At 37.6% G+C, this 17,150-nt stretch overlaps 1 protein-coding gene across 3 annotated transcripts in view; it reads right to left on the bottom strand.

The window, feature by feature from the left end:
* The window catches only part of LOC121315804 (mediator of RNA polymerase II transcription subunit 23-like), a 37,210-nt gene that overhangs the window by 12,996 nt on the left and 7,064 nt on the right, over positions 1-17,150 (bottom strand). For 2 of the 3 annotated variants that reach the window (XR_005950320.1, XM_041250236.1), the window contains exons 5-18: positions 12,531-12,642; positions 12,090-12,188; positions 10,643-10,744; positions 10,215-10,284; positions 9,790-9,902; positions 9,404-9,499; positions 8,782-8,799; positions 6,115-6,315; positions 5,372-5,515; positions 4,903-5,048; positions 3,851-4,096; positions 3,587-3,729; positions 1,863-2,037; positions 143-306 (exon numbers count right to left, since the gene is read on the bottom strand). Coding sequence is in view for 2 of the 3 variants with exons in the window: in XM_041250236.1 (XP_041106170.1) it covers positions 143-306; positions 1,863-2,037; positions 3,587-3,729; positions 3,851-4,096; positions 4,903-5,048; positions 5,372-5,515; positions 6,115-6,315; positions 8,782-8,799; positions 9,404-9,499; positions 9,790-9,902; positions 10,215-10,284; positions 10,643-10,744; positions 12,090-12,188; positions 12,531-12,642 (1,829 nt within the window). In the remaining variant the exon portion in view is untranslated. The remainder of the gene's footprint in view (positions 1-142; positions 307-1,862; positions 2,038-3,586; positions 3,730-3,850; positions 4,097-4,902; positions 5,049-5,371; positions 5,516-6,114; positions 6,316-8,781; positions 8,800-9,403; positions 9,500-9,789; positions 9,903-10,214; positions 10,285-10,642; positions 10,745-12,089; positions 12,189-12,530; positions 12,643-17,150) is intronic. The other variant, XM_041250237.1, reaches the window with a different exon arrangement.

The following is a 17,150-nucleotide window of genomic DNA, read 5'->3' as shown; positions in this document are numbered from 1 at the left end:
AAAAAAAAAAAAAAAAAAGCTCAGAAAAAACGGCACACACATTGCTGTTAAAAGGTACATACGTAACACCTGTAATCCTGTAATTAAGGAAATCTTTTTTTCTCAGTAATATTTTAAAGTCTAGTGTGCGTAAAATAATTACCTGTTACATGTGTTGCTCTAGCCAATGTGAGAATCAGAGCTCGGTTGAGTTCCTCAGACTCTGCTGAAAGCACAGTTTTAGGGTCACTGAGGAAACGTGTGAACTGTGGCTGGACCTCTGAGTTTCCAAGGGCAGTGATCAACCTCAGAGCTGTGCTCTCCACACTGAAAATACCAAGTAAATGAAACAAAGTATAGCAATGTGCACGCTTCTTTATATAAATTCAGCCAACTCATCTGGCCTACCTCATATAGAAATACAATTAAAAAGTCATATCCTTTGGGCAAGCAGTTACCATGACATAACCAGAGGCCAGAACTCATCCCAGAGTAGATTAGCATGATCCAGATTCTGCAGATACCATACAGATTTTCAGCAAATAAATGCCCTTACCTTATTATATCCACTAAATATGTTTAAAAGGCATACATAGAGATGCCTCCATTATATAAAGGATCTGTTGCCTGGGATAATAAACAAATACATTTTGCAGTCACCTAGAATTGTATTCTACATAACTTGAATTCCTATCCAGGTCTCACAGGTTGTCAAAGGTACTGAGAAAGTACCTTTGAACCATCAATTAATACGACCTGCACTAGCTACCTAAAGTAAGGGAGCTTCAGGAAATGTTATAATATACCCCTAGCACTGTTAAGTAAGCAATGACACGATATGGTGTTGGTTGTGATGGGATAACTGCACACCCACGGGCAAAGCACGAGACCACAGGCAGAGTAACTTTACCACCGGAACAACCATGGAATGTCTTACTGATTTCTAAAACAGGTTACAATTTTTTAGAAATCAAGATATACTAACATTTTTTAAACTTGAAATGAAATATTTAACTTTTCCTATATTACTATGCAAAAAAAAAAAAAAAAAAAAAAAAAATCCCAATATAGCTACAACTAAAACTTGGAAAAATAAATAAACAAACAAACAAACAATAAATCATTTTGAGTAATTTAACTGTGCCAGGAAATGTGCAGTCCAATCAATTTAATGGCTGGTTGCACAATTTTACAGCTTGTTCAGTAGGTGGCACAGTGTGTCGAGTAGTGCATCTTGTTTGAGGCTCTTGATTTTGTCAGAGATCCAGGCTTTCCTGTTTTCATTAGACGCAACCCAACAGCTTCTTAAGCTGACCTGCTGCTCTTTGTTTCTCTCCGCATGGCTTTGTTGTATACTAAAGCTACGTATCCTAGCTTGTTTCCATCTAGCTTTACTATAAATGAGGTGTGTTTGAGTTCTTGCAATCCTTCTCTACCATGCCTGGCCATGTTTAGCTGGATGTCCTTTATGGACTACACCAGGTGCTGTAAGGGGACAGAGCGCTGGCGATGACCTTGAGGTGTTTTTCTGTTTGAGATATAGGCGGGTTATGTTACAATTTGCCTTTTTGATGCCACCTGAATGTTTTCTTGTTTGAAACTGGCACATGTAAGCATCCCACAGCGGGAGAATTTAAAAAAACAAACCTTGCAAGCCTATGTAGCTGCTGATCGAGTATTGTTCACCTGCTCTGGTTCTCACTTCGGCAAAGAAATGCCAGTTGGTTGACACAATGACGTCTGTTGGTAATGAGGCTTAGTTGCTGGGGCTTGGTTTTTACCAATTGGTAATAATGCAATGGCATAGAACACTCAGTAGCCAATCAAGACGCATACATTTCTGAACCCATTTTATAACACACTGTAATCTACAGTTAACTGACCAAAGATGCAGCTGGTTTTGGTTTGTCTGTGGAACAGCAGCAAGAGAGTGAAGATGGCTGAGGAGCTGGACCCTGTAGTGGGGCTGGATGTGGTGCATGCGATAACTGAACATCTCAAGCAGTGTGTGCAGTATGCCCCAGGCATGGGACTTGAACACATTGGGAAGAAGCTGACCTGCAAGAATTAGAAAGAGGAGTCATTAATATACTTTTTCTTCTTCTTTAGGTACAACACCCACAATTCCTAATTTACGTTATTTCAGTTTGAACAAAATACATAACCTGTAAAAGATCAAAGCTCTCGCCTCGTGTGTGTATGTATGCGTGTGTATAATTTATTTATATATATATATATATATATATATTATATATATATATATATATATATATATATATATATATATATATATATATGTTACACAGCAGGGTTGGGGGTTAATATCCTCCCTGCATAAAACGTGTATTTGTTGAATTGTTTGATGTTTTTGTTCATTGTTTTATTAATTAATTGTCACCTGCACCTGGCTACCATTGCAAATCAGAGCCAGGTGCACGGTATATAAAGAAAGGAAGCAGCCTGCTCCTTCTGAACGCGTTAAAAAACGGTGTGTTTTTGTGTTCACAGGTAAACAGCTTAGCTGTCCTGTTGTTAGTTAGGTTCCAGGGTGTGTTAGTTAGTGCTCGAATAGAGCTAGGTGTTTGTTCTGTTTATTTCATTTTTGTGTAAATATTAAAAATAGCACGCAAGCGCTATCCTGGGTCCTGCTTTTAAAGGGGCAATGAACAACTGAGTGTCCAGCTCGGTTATTATATAAGGGATGTCCAAACATTAATGCCCAGCGGCCATTTACCAGTCTATACTGAAGCCGGAGGGCCAAATACTTCACCAATTTACTCATACCAATGTTAATGTACTAGGTTTAAAACTGAATTACTATTTCTGTCATTTGCAGGTGAAACGTTACACATTTACTCTATTAAGCTTTTGCTTCAGTATAAATTCTGCAATATATTTAAATAATAAAGAAAACAACTTAGGGCACCTTATATGCAACTATATAATTTATGATGTTTCTATTTTACCATGCAAACTCCTGTTTAATAGTTTTACAACATATATTTTAAAAAGCAATCAAGCACTGTATTTTTTTTCATTTTAATAGTGATAGATAACTGTCAGTGAGATGTATGAAACTGTTCCTTAGATCTCACGATTTTCATCACATCTGGATGCAGCTGGCTAACTGATAACTGCAACACATCCCGCAAGTGGGGATCGCTAAGATTTCCTCTGTCGTGACTTGATGAGTTTCATCAAGCTAAAAAGTTTGTTCAAAGATATACGTACTTCCAAAAAGAAAGGGCATCCTTCGTGCGTGATTTCTTATTCCTGAGTATTTCTGTACAGTACTGAATCACCTTGCTCCCAGCTACACTGGTAAACCACTGTAATACTGTATTTTATCTGTATTATTAATTTGCAGTTCCCTTTATAAATCTTAAATGACTACTTCTATGGATTAGCCTACCAAATGAAATTGAGTGAGCCTGAATTTTCATTCAAAGGTAATTTTAAGCAGAACTGCTTAAGTTCCATTCAAGTTGCTTGTTTTGCTTATTTCCTGGCAGTAGGTTGAAATTTGCAATAGCTTCATATATTTTTCACAATTGTATTATGGTTAATAAAATAAAATAAATAAATAAATAAATAAATCACAACTTACTAATAAAACCTTTGATCCCCAAGGATTCGATTTCCATGTAAACCAACAGCCGGCTGTATGTTTCCACCAGTGCTGGAGCCAAGGCAATGCTGGACTTAGCATGGGCCAGTTTGATGACTCTTGTGGCTATACTGTGTATAAGGCTAAAGGTAAAAACAACAACATACTTGAAACTATGTTATTGAAGGTTGTGCTTTTCATATACAAATCTATTTTCATAAATATAAAAAAATCAATTCACTGTGAATCAAATAGTCTGCACACCTCATTTTGGCATGCACTGTCAGTGAATCCAGCAGGCTCATTGGCAGAGGGGAAATTGATCCAGATGCCATGCAGTTTGTCCCAGGAAGAGGGATCCTCATGTTGCCATTCCCATAGATGGTCTCTACCAGAACTCCCATAGGCAATGTGAAGCACTCAGAGTTAGTGGAGTACGCATTACACAGAAGAGCAATCTTGTAGTCTGTCATCTGAAGGCTCTTATTTCTGAGACTTTGCTGTAAAAATCTAGGTTAAATTAGAAACAAATGTGAAAAAAAAGTGACAAAAGCTACTACAATATACAGAGTTCATTTATTTTTCAGATATGTCCTCTACTACGATATAATGTCCAATGTTATCAAGGGAGTTACATTAAGGATGTGATAAGATTTCTTATCTATGGTGTAGGACATGCATTTATCTAATGTAATTGGGCACAGTTTCAGTATTTATAGCACAAACTCCAATGACTCAGTCCATTCTGTACTTCACGCAGGATAAAAAGCATCCCACTCACCTACTTCTACAACTTTACTACTTCGAACTATATACAATATTTGCCAACATAGTTTCTACAACCAAGAATGTTATTCATGCATGAAGCATATATAAAAAGGGCTTTATTTTTACTTTCACAAACCTTAAAAAAGCACCTTGTTATGCGATTGAAATGCGCTACTGTAACTAATGTATTGTTCTTGTTTAGTTTCTCTTTGTATATCATTTTGTGTGTTTCAGTCAACAAATCATTTAGAGTACCACATGTATCTGGAGGTTAGCTCTACTTAGGCCACAATGGTACTTAATGAAAAAGAAAATGAAACAACGTGATGCCAAACTATAAGAATTCATGATTTAATATAACTGATATTTCATACTCGTACCACTTTTTCAATATGCCTGCGCACTACCTAATTTAACACTAAAAGTCATACCAGCCATACTATAGTGCATAAACTGAATACAGCAAGTACTTCAATGACTCACAAACAAAGAAGCCCTTATAATAATAGTACAGGTTTGATTTAAACTACTGTAATGGACAGACTTACTCATGGTGAAGCTTAAGAGAGTGAGGAATTGGTATCTGAAGTTTGGAGTTGTCATTCTGGGCCTTCCTATTGAGATGAATCCAGATACAAGTCATGGCAAAGGCATGTGTGGACTGGGGCTTGTTGATGTCAGGCACTGGAATGCACTGGAAAGAAAAAGGACACAAAACAAATGTAAATTACTTTACTGTCCTAAGCCCTTGAAATCTCAACCTTTGCTCAAACCAACAGACCAAAAATATCTCATGAATGTTTGTAAATTGATTTTTTTTATTACTTCTTATTGCATGGACTAAAGCTACATAATTGTATTTTCTTTACCTTTTAAAGTAGTACCTACTTAAACATGTTTAAAAGTGAATTTTAAATGACTATGAAATCCTTAAAGAGTAAGGGGTCGTGCAACGCTACATTTTTCGGAACCCCACTACTTACTCTTTAATGTCGTGGGAGTACATGAACTTCTTACCTCTTTCTCTGGGTATAAAAGATCAAAAAGTTTCATGACAGGAAGAAAGTCTGCCAATGCATTCTTCTGGATGCTGCCAGAAATAAACTGCAGAAGCACCCACATCAGGTGGTCCCTGCCTTTAATGAGACCTCGACCAGCCAACTGTAAAACAGCAACAGCAAAAATCATGTGACACACTACATAGTGCTTCCAAACCTTCTTTCCTATATAGTACAAATAGTTAGTATTTAATTTATAATCTATTGGCAGGCTCAGGTCCTATTAGTATCAGATAATGCTGTGGTAATAAATATTACTAATACGCAGCGCGAAAATGTATGTTGACTGCAGACATCATGAACACAGCGTCATCTAAGCTTAAGCTGTATGGGTCTTTTAACTGGGACCAAATTGGAATCTGCAATGTTATGATTTTGTAATTACTGTAAGGTTTGAGTGTTATTGGGGACTCAGAACCAAAAAGGTAAAGTAAAAATAATGTATGAAAATTCATAAACAGTTTAACTATAGTTCTGGTACTGATGTATCGGCAGCACAACAAAACGTGAATGAAACAAATACCATTCCATTCAGCACTGGCAATTAATCTAAATCCAGCAGTACTCTATATTGATTACTTTAATATTAAAAAAAACAAAAAAAACACTGGGTGATGCGGATTGATGATGAATCAATCCAGTTCTTTGCTCCAACATGCTACACATGGTACAGCATTCCATGACCTATTTATTTAAATCTACCTTTTGATGGAGGGACAGCACCATGTGTGGAAAGCTGGCAAACTGAAACAGCACAAAAAAGATGAGCTGGCTGGAGAGGTGTTGCCAGAGCAGTTGGCTGGTTCCTCCATCATCAAACTGCTCTTCTGTTTCCGAGCGCTCCATAGCGTACACCACCAGGTCAACCAGCTGGTCCTCAAGCACTGGGCAGCGCTGTTTGTGCTGCAAAGTAAGAACCACATACTGTATTCCAAAGCCTTACAGGAGTGGTAACCAAGCCTTTAGAACTGATTTTCTTACCTCTTGTTGGCATCAACAATATTATCACTTTCCCCATTATCAAGGGGCCAAAGATCTTTTTTTGTTCTTTGCTTTTTGTACATGCATAGCCCCAATTAAATTCAAAGTCAACAGGAAGTAAAGAACATAAGGCATGTCATCTCAAATTACCAGTAATAATGTTGCCAATAATACAGTTTTATAAGCTGTGGTTGTCACTCCTTTAACAGAGAGGGAGATTTACTAACTATTACAGGAAAACAATGCATGAAATGAAGACAGAATCACTCATACCCAAAACAAAATCCTGGAGCTAAGAAAGCTGCACTATATTATTATTACATGGCATTTTACCCTCGCGTGCTAAGGAAATTTGATTTTTTGAGAGAACAAAAACAACATTATCATCTACACGTTAAAGTAATCATGTAAGTCTGTTCCTTTTTTCTCTAACATACAATTTGGATCATGTAGGGTTTTACAGTGTGACTATTTAAGGAGAACATAAGACTTATGTTTTTCATCTGTTCAGATCACCTGAAAAAATAAATAAATAAAAAAAAATATGATATATATATATATATATATATATATATATATATATATATATATATTACCAGTACCTAAAAAAATATTATTTGCTTATTGTTAAATGCTCCAATTGGTATTTACCACCTTAAAGCTCCAGTATCAACAAGGAATCAAACTGAATTCCCCATCTTTTAGTTGAGAATAATGTGCATGACTTAAGAAACCCAAACAGTCAAGCTTTACTAGCCTTTGCTTTCAATAGTATTGCCTGGATGTGTATTTAGTTCTTTCTTCTTAAGTGAAAAGAGTGCCCTCTTGTGGTAAAGTGTTGTACAGCAGAAAGTTTTAGTAAGCAACTACGGCTTTTCTTTAGATTTTTCTTTATTACTAAGGAACATCAAAAATTATTTTGCCGAAAATGTTAAATATGCATACTTATATAAGAGCCTATAATATGCTGCAGCTTTTCACTGATTTTAACACTGACAAGTGTCCCTTATACAGTTTAGAAACAAAACAAATACATCTGAATATGATAGAAGATAAAACCAACAAAAAAAGAAAAAGTAATCTGTAAGACTTTGATACGTTACCGTGTTCATTTTGAAGGTTAGTTTATTGGATTTAAGGCACTATAAGTGGGAAACACACCTTTTTAACCAATTCCCCACAGTGTTTGATCTAATTCATGTCCTTTATAACTATACTGGTTTTGTTCCTTAAATAGATTTTTTCCCCCTAAAAGTTAGCATTTGCTATAATTCAGCGATAATGAAATTCACATAATTCCCAATTTGTCCAATTGATTTAATCCAATATTCTAACCTCAAAAAGAAACAGACTGTGTACGAGCCAACCAAAGCACATCCCACAAGTAACTGACTGACAGCAGTGGGAATTCTTTACAGAATGAAAAACAAAACAAAGCACATACAGTTGTCATCAGAGCACAACATTCAAGTCTACTGCCTACTCCAGCATGCAAAAACTAGTCGATTCAGGGCTTGAAATTAACATATTCCTCTACATTAAAATAGGCTTCTTTCTATAGACACGAGACTACTAATCAGATTCTGAAATGTTTTGTGTTTGTATGTCGTATCTGAAATGCTGTTTGGAAGCTTGTCACGCAAAACCAACAGCATACAGACTTTTAATTCGTTTACGTTATATATTTATAATTAATAGAAATATTATATATATATTATATATATATATATATATCCTATATATACGTAATATATATAATATATATATCATATATATATAAACATAGTTCCTAGATTTTTAGGATGAAGACCAAAAAAAAAACAAAAAAAACATACAATCATAATTTAGACCTTTTATTTAATATTTGTAATCAAAGAAACTACAAAATGATATCGCAAAAGTCTACCGGAAGCCATAATTGTAGTACAGATTTTAAAATTTGTCCGTTCTTCGTTAAGTATATGGAAAACTACAAAGCGGTATGTAATTCAATATGTTCAGCGTAACATTATTCAGGTTTCATTGGACTTTATAAAGCAAAACTAGTTAATTCTATAGGCCGATGCAACACTTTTGGCCATAGCTGTGGATGTATATTTCACATCATATTCACATCTTGCAGCGCTTCATATGAACAGTATTGTAGGTTTCTTTGAGAATTGGGTAGTGTTTTATTTATTTTTTTACAATTTTTTCTCTAAAGCAGCAAATAAAGTTAGCCAGGCCAAGCTTTGCCTTTATCAACAGCCTCCTGCAGCTATTGGCTGAATGCCTCTCACTGTTACAGTAATGTCAAGCCCCCAAGGTGTTTACAACCTAGATGGAATCAGTGGATACCAAGCAGCCAGCATCTAGTAAGCCACAATACAACAGTAAGACTGAACATACCTGAGCAATGTTCAAGGTCTAGAGCATTGGAGGATGCGCAGGACAAGACAGGACAGAACAAAAATAAAGAAAGAAAACAAGAAAAGACAAAACAGTGACTATGAGGCCAGCCTTATGTCCCGTCCCCCCCATAGTCAGAGCAAGCTCCATAAAGGAAAACCAAAAAAAGAAAGAAAAAAGCAACTATATTATACTCCCCATCAGGCTAATTATATAGTGATAAAAATGTACACGTCTCCAAAGCATGACAAATCTCTAGAGAGACATGAGAATTGAAAAACAAGGTTTTTATTTCTTTTCTGTACTGGTTTGAGTTTTTGTATGTTTTTCAGTTAAGCAACTGGAATAATGGCAGAGCTATTGTGACAGGGAGTATACTATAGGATGGCCTTAAAAAAGCAATGCAAACAAAAAATAATTCCATATTTTGTTCTTTCAAAAACTTGTATTTATATGTTAAAAAAAAACAAAAAACAGATCAAGCAAGATCTTAGGTTGTAAACTACCTTATGCTGTAATACAAAGTATCCAACGTTATTTTCTTAATTAGCCACAACAAGAGAAAAGAGAAGAAAACAGTGCAGATATTTCTGGGGAAAGCTTTTAAGGTTGTGTAGAGTACCTGCTTGTTGAGACCTAGCATGTTGCAGACCATATCTCTTGAATATGGCTGTTCCAGCACATATCTTAACAAACCCGTTTGTGGCTCAAAGAGATCCTGGAATAAAACACAATAAAGCATACTGAAGTAACTACATTCTTAACACTACATGCCATGGTGGAAAAATGCCTCATACTTATTAGTTATATCTATGTTAATATCAATCAGTACTTCACACTAAATGGAAAACTGTGTTTTTGCTTTTACTCAATTACATGGCTAGTATAAACATGTCCTACTTTTAAACCTATGCTAACTAAATCTGCACTGTACATACCTTTTGATATGTTTGATGTAATAATGCTATACTGAAGGTTGCTGAAGGACAATATTAAAAACATACTTACCTTATCATAAGGCAGAAGCCCTCTCAGAGGGAAACGAAGAGTAGCTGGATCTAATTTCCATGAATTACAGATTGCACCAGAGTTGTTTACCACAGGTAACAGACTACATCTCCCTAAACAGTAAAGAAGATAACGAATAAAGAAAATCTGAGTTGAATATATATTTCTAGGAAATGGACACAAGATCTAAATCTTAAAGTGTCTCAGGGCTAATTAATATATTAAGTATTTTAAATTTGTGCTGTCACCTACAAATTTGTATGAGTCTAGTTTGCTAGAGGGTGCACATAAAGCCATGATTGCGTTTTAGTTACTATCTTTGAATAGCATACACTATCCAAGTCAATGTAACAGAGGAGTATCACTGTGTTTTGCCTTTATTGAATATGGAATAGTTAGACTAGATGTTAAGATTGTGGTCTTACCGCAAATGGAGTTAATTCTTGCAGTTGCTCTAAAGCTGTCAACAAAATCTGATATAAGGTTTCCCAGCAACTATAAAAACAAGTTTAACAGTTTGTTTATCAAAGCTCAATTTAACTGTGATAAACAATGCAAAAGAATGTTTACCAGTAGGTGTCACCACACTTATAAACACAAAAGACAATGACAAAACACTCCTAGAAATGTTTGTCTCAATATATTATCTTTCGTATAAACTTGTGCAAAAAAAAAAAAAGTTTCCCTTTAGTACTACTGTGTACCAAAAGGTTGCAACAGCTGAAACTTCAGCTAATCTACCCATGGTCACACAAAAAGATGCTAGATTATGATATATTACAAGCCATTCTAAAGAAATATGATGACAAGAAATGTAGATGCAAGTGATGATCTGTAAAGTTCTACCACTTACCCAGTGTGACAGTTTTCCTTCAGGATAGAGCTTTCTGATCTCTGTAATAGCAAAATAGGCTGGCAAAAGACAGGCATTTCTATCCAGGATATACTCAACGACCTTAAAAGAGAAAAGAGTAAAACAATACTAAAAGAGACACATCACAGTATTTAAAGACATATTTTTTTTATTTGTTTTGTTTTTGGTAAAGCTGAATACCTGTGTGATATTTTCTTTGCATAAGCCCTATTGAACTACTTACACACCTCTGGTTGTTGAGGAAACTTCTTCATTAATATAATATTGAAAAGTCTCAGTTTAGAAGTACAGTGATACCTCAATACTTCAGACAACAAAAATATTGGAATACTGACGAGAGTGAATTATTGAAGGACCCTTACACGATGAACTAACTGAATTATCAAATGATGAAATAATGAAGGAGCACTACATTATCACTCTCAACGTTTCTTCCTTAACTGTATAACAGCTTGTACCACTAATGAAATGTAAGAATTATTCACGCCCCACTCAAAACACTCTTGTAATTCCACCTGCTCTACCTATACAAAAACATTCAGCTTTTACGTTAACCAGAAATAAATAGTGTGGTATATTGACGAATTGGAAAAACACCTTGTAAAAGGGAGAGATCTGTGCTGACTCTGCTGGCGTGTTCACGGGCTACAGGAAGAGGGCGGCAGTCGCCCAGCAACCGCCTGTGAGTCATGGCAGTGACACGGGGAGGTGGGAAAGTGGGTGTGTGGACTTTCCCCCTCTCTGAATGGCTGAGAGGCGGGTCTTGGGTGATTGTTGGTCCTATAAAATAACGCTCTGTTGTTTCCTCAGGTCTGCCCACTTAGACGCGCCAAGAGTGCGGAAGCTTTGATTCAGGACCGGGAATCAGCTGGGAGAAAAATAAAGATTCACAGCGAGACAGAGAGAGAGAGAGCGGGGAATCCTTGGGCAGACCCCGGCGTATTGTAAAAGAGCAGGCTAGATAGCCGATAGAATAGGACGGTGATCCGGGTCGTGCGGGTAGCGGCGACTGGGATAACGCTGCCGAGTGCAGCACCTTTTATTTGTAGTTTTATTACTGTTTTATTTTCCCTTGTTCTTTTCGCCTTCTGTTTTTAGTATTATTTCTTTGAGCACCTGCGAGTGCACTTGCTGTTCGTGTACCAGCTGTGGTATTTCCGTGGTGCTGTCTATCATCGTTGATAGGCAGCCCACGGTCAACAGTGCCCTCTGCCGGAGAAAAATAAGAACCGGTCCAAAATAAAACTGGGCACCTGTGTGGTGTTTCCAAGTACACCTGTCTGTCTCCTGGTCAGTGAATTACCCACACCCCTTCCATACACCTGTTTCAAGAATTTGCAACTAGATGTTTTATATATCCAATTCTTGCCTGTACAAACAGATCATAAATACTTCAGGCCCTCTAATGTTAATAATGATGTCTTACTTCTCGAGCTGCTAGAAGCTGCTGCACAACAGAAGAGCTCACTGTGTTGGGAATAGACTGAATCTTCTCCAACAAGGCTTTTAAAAGATCGCGAACCCCCTAAATAAAAGAAAGGGAAACACTACATGTTAAATGAAACTGCTTTTGATTTCCTGATTTTAATAATTTTGTGAAAAACCTATAAATATTTTAGGATAACATGAACATATTTCAAATGTCTAGATATTTAAATCATACACAGAACAAATAAGTAGATCATTGTAATCAACTGTTCGTCACACTGTGAATTCATTTTAGGCTATCAACAGAATTGTTCTCATGGTAAAGTCTATTGATTTCCTTTGCCAGCATGCCATGCTTTATTATGTTTTTTATAAGACACAATTTACAACAGCATTTACAGCAATATACTCTCTATAATCACTTTAAATCAAAGAATACCTTATAATCAACGCCACCAATTATTTTCCGAATTAGTCTAAATGTCAAGGCCCACAGATGTGTTCTTTCCCACTCCAGACTGTCAGAGTTGATGAGCGCCTCACACACCATCCTGAACAAGAAAGAAAATAAGAAAAATAAGCAAGTCAACAACATCCATACTCATCATGGCTGTAAATACAAGATAAGAGCCATCAGTAAACAAGAAAGTGCCATGAAGAAAAAAAAAAGAAACTTACCATGACCTACTGTACATCCACTTATTCACATGTAAAAATGTAAGTTTGACATACTCAGATAGATACCCCTACAACTCCACATTAAGGTTCTCTCAGTAACTTGTGCTAGAGAATGTACAAACCATTTCTTCTCAAATTAGTAAGCACTTCTCTAGATGCATTGCCTCTAAACAATGAACAAGAAAACTTACTTAATCTATAACACTGTTATGCAAGTGACCAATGCCTGGACCTGCTGAGAAAGAGCACAGAAATACAGACCCTAGAGTACTGATTGTATTCAACAAGCACCCACAACTAGACACTGACAGGCCCAAAAATTGAAGAATTGCCCTGTCCGACATCATCAAAAAGACGTCAAGAACAGGTCTCGTCGTTTTTTTCTCCGGAAAGAGCAGAGAAAACCTTTCAATGGTCGAGAGACCGACAGGAGCCGAAAAAAAAGGGGTGGAGCTGAGCAATACACACAGCCCTTGCACCACAGACATAACACAGACAAACAACGAAGACAGCTGCTTCTGCATCCATTGCTCAAAGAATATCAAGGACATTTGCAGAGCTTATTGAGATGTTCTAGTAATAAAATAAGAACTTGGACCACATTATTGAGGAGTTTGGTGATAAAACGAGCGACCACGAGATGATTTATCAGTATGCATTAGTATGGAGAGGTATGTGATAAATGCAGCGAACAAGGGGTGGAGCTTGGTTGGAGGTGCAGTAGAGTGTGTCCTATTGTCATGCAGTGCCTTTTAAACCTGTTTTACTAAAAAAAAAAAAAAAAACTTCAATTGCGTATGTAAAATAAACGGCGTGTGTGAAAATAAATTGGACCGACAGGCACTGAATAAATGGACCACAAAGGGTTAATAGCCCACAATGCAAAACTCAGCACATGTTCAAGTGAGAAAAGTATTTTTGTACACATTGTTCAATGCAGGCACTTGCACCCACCAGGGTTGGGGACAATTCCGAATGGAATTGGAATTTGTTGGTAAATTCCAATTCAAGAATTTGAATTGAAAAAATCTTCAGGATACAGAATTTGAATTTGAATTTGAATGAAAGGAAATATAATTTAATTCCATGAAATAACACTCATTTTAAAGTCAAATGCCACATTTATTTTATACTATATACTTTACAGTTTTATATTATATCACTATAAATAACACTGATTGCAATAGCATTAATATATCATTTCGAATACTGTATCTTAAGCATTGCTCAAAGCTTTCAACACTTTTTTTGTACTGAGACGTTTAAGAGGAACAGTAGTCTCTAATTATTTGCTTTTCTTTATTCATCTGTTACTTAATCCTTTAGTTCTCCACTCCTATGTTACTAATTAAAAAATAAATTAAAAAAAAACATTACTCAGAATGCATGTAACAAAGCACACCTGAATGAAGGGTAATGACTTGCCTTATATAAAGAGAAGCCAACAGTACCTCAGTAAAAGGGGAGTAGGAAGTTGGTGTTGTGGTGAGAGGTCATGGTTTGTGCTTTTGATTGGATTGGATTGCTTTTTGTGCATGACCTTGGCCTGCTTGGAGACCCCTGTTGGCTTCCCTGACTCTGCTCTGGAAGACTACCTGATTTTTGTGTGTGAACTCTGGACTGGCATAACTACTGTGAAATTTGGATGTCCCTTGAAAAATATCATGCATAAATATTCAGTCCTTACTCACTTTGGTGAGCCAACAGCAAGTGGTACAGCAGGAAACCATCGTGCTACATGTAACCACTGCAGTACACCTGTCTGTGATTTAACCAAAGCAACTTCCAATTTCAAAAGGCATCTTCAAGTAAGTACTTCTGGAATGTGACTACCACCAATTCGAGCATACATGGATAACACAACAACAGTAGCCTGCACTAATCGGTTATTGGGCAAATTAACCAATAACATTGAATGGGCATGAATGCAATTCAAGCCCACTAAATCAAGGAGCATCTCTAATTAAAAGGTAAAGTAGTAGATAAAAGGTTCTACATTAATGGGGAAGCAATACCAACAGTGTCCAAGAAGCCAGTGAAAAATCTAGGGAGATGGTACGACGGGGATCTAAAGGACACAGTTCATGTGGGAGAAGTTACACAACAAGCAGTGGAAGGGTTGAAGAGCACAGACAGCAGCGCTTTACCAGGCAAACAAACTCTGGTGCTTTCAGTTTGGTCTACTGCCAAGACTGCTGTGGCCACTGACTGTGTACGAGGTTTCCTTGACAACAGTAGAGAAGCTGGAAGCTTTAAATCAGTTCATACATCAGGAAATGGTTGGGAGTTCCACACTGCCTCAGCAGAGTGGGACTTTATGGTAAAGGAATACTGCAGCTACCAATCTCTGCTCTAACCGAGGAATTTAAGTGCGCCAAAGTCCGACTGGAAATGACATTAGTAGATTCATGCGACAAATGCGTAAGGAAGACAGCACCTGTGTTGAAAACTGGAAGAAAATGGAAGGCAAAGAAAGCTGTGGAACATGCTAAGGCTGCCCTTTGAATCAGAGATATTATGGGGCAAATTCAGCATGGAAAAGGAGGCTTTGGTCTCAGTTCAGCTCCTCCTGCATGGCACAAAGCAACCCCGGCTCAACGGAGGAAGCTGGTAGTCAATGAGGTGCAAAAGCAGAAGGAGAGGATCAGGTGTGTAAAGGCCATTTCCCAGGCCAAGCAGGCAGAATGGATGAGATGGGAGTGTGGAACAGCTTAAGATCAGCTGGCAAGACCTATGGCAATGGAACAGAGCAGGATTAGTTTCCTCATCAGATCAGCATATGATGTTCTCCCATCACCACAGACCCTAAACTTCTGGGTGGGTGAGGATCCCTCATGTCCTTTGTGTTCATCACCTGCAACATTAAGGCACATTTTGACAGGGTATAAGGTGGGTCTTAGCCAAGGATGGTTTACTTGGCTCCATGACCAGGTGCTGCGATGTTTGGCCTTAGCATTGGAAGACAAGCGTAACCTGACCAATAAGTTGCCACCAGTTCTATCAAAGCATTACACACAAAAGACAATATTCCTCCGTCCAGAAGAGCAACCAAGAAAAGGTGTTAAAACCAAGCCTCGCCCAGGACAACTGGAAGCTGTATGCTCAACTAGCTGCTGAAGCGGAACAGCGAGGATGGAGAGTCCGAGTTTACCCAGTGGAGGTGGGTTGTCGAGGATTTGTTGCACACTCTACAACCTGGTTTCTCAGAGACGTTGGGTTCAGTGGCCAAGAGTTGCATCGCACAGTGAAGAACTTATCTGAAGCAACAGAAAGGAGCAGCAGCTGGCTGTGGTTGAGACAGAAAGATTCTGGATGGGGATCTCAAGCACAATAGAAAGAAAGCAACGCTGATGCACAGGCAAGTAAGTTGGGCTGAGCTGAGTGGAGGATGGAGGGGGGTGATGCTGGGATGCCAGAATCACTGTTGAGCCCTCTTGAGGTGTCGGGGGCTAGTCGATGAAAAACTGAGGATGGAAGCTACCCACCTGAAGACCCCAGAGATGTACCCTACTTAGCTTAATCCAGATGGTTATCATGCTGATGCGCTGGGGAGATCACACTGGGTTGATCCCCGGAGCCAGCATCGCAGTCGTTGTGTGTGCTGATGCGCTGGGAAGGCAAAATGAGCTGATCCCTGGAGCCAGCATTACACTTCAGCAACGAACGCCAGACAGAAGGATACCTATATCATCTGATGGAAAACAATGCAAATGGATGGAGATGCAGATGGATCACATTAATTTACTGCAAAGATACGTCTTAGTTGGTGCTTATCTTGGTGAGAGCAGAGATCAAATCAGCATGAAGTTCAACATCTAATAGAAATCATTGTGTTATGATGATTTTTTCCCCCTCAAATGCTTTCATGTCTTAGAAATAATCAAATGATCAAATTTCTTTAACACTCAAAATATGAATATTTTACAAAAGCAATTAAGTACCATCATTCATTGGTGAACTGTTCACCACATCAGCCATTTAACAAAAGTACAGTTAATGCTAAATACAAACATCAATATAATATCTAACCCTTACTGCGCACACTCTTTCTTATTGTCCTTGAGAATCAAGGCCTCTTACATGCATGGTTATTGGTGACTAAATAATTAAGCAATGCCCATTTGCAAATTGTTCTGGTTTAGGTTTTTGTATGGATGTGACCAAGGTTTTATTAATTATGATTTAGCCATCAAGAAAAGATTTAATGAAGAATGATTGGTACATAATATATTTCTTTTTCAGAAAAAAAACACCCCGAGATCCTGAAGGAGCCTGAAGATACCAGTATGAAAAGATCTATGCAACCTAACCAGACTGCAGAGGATGGCCACCCCCAACCCATGAAATGGCCAGCTACAGACAGTCATCAAGTGGCACTAAC

This window comes from Polyodon spathula, chromosome 5 (genome assembly GCF_017654505.1).
Source record: "Polyodon spathula isolate WHYD16114869_AA chromosome 5, ASM1765450v1, whole genome shotgun sequence".
In the NCBI taxonomy this organism is placed as follows: Eukaryota; Metazoa; Chordata; class Actinopteri; order Acipenseriformes; family Polyodontidae; genus Polyodon; species Polyodon spathula.
The sequence above is the reverse complement of the archived record's forward strand: the minus strand, read 5'-3'. Positions and strand labels throughout refer to the sequence as shown.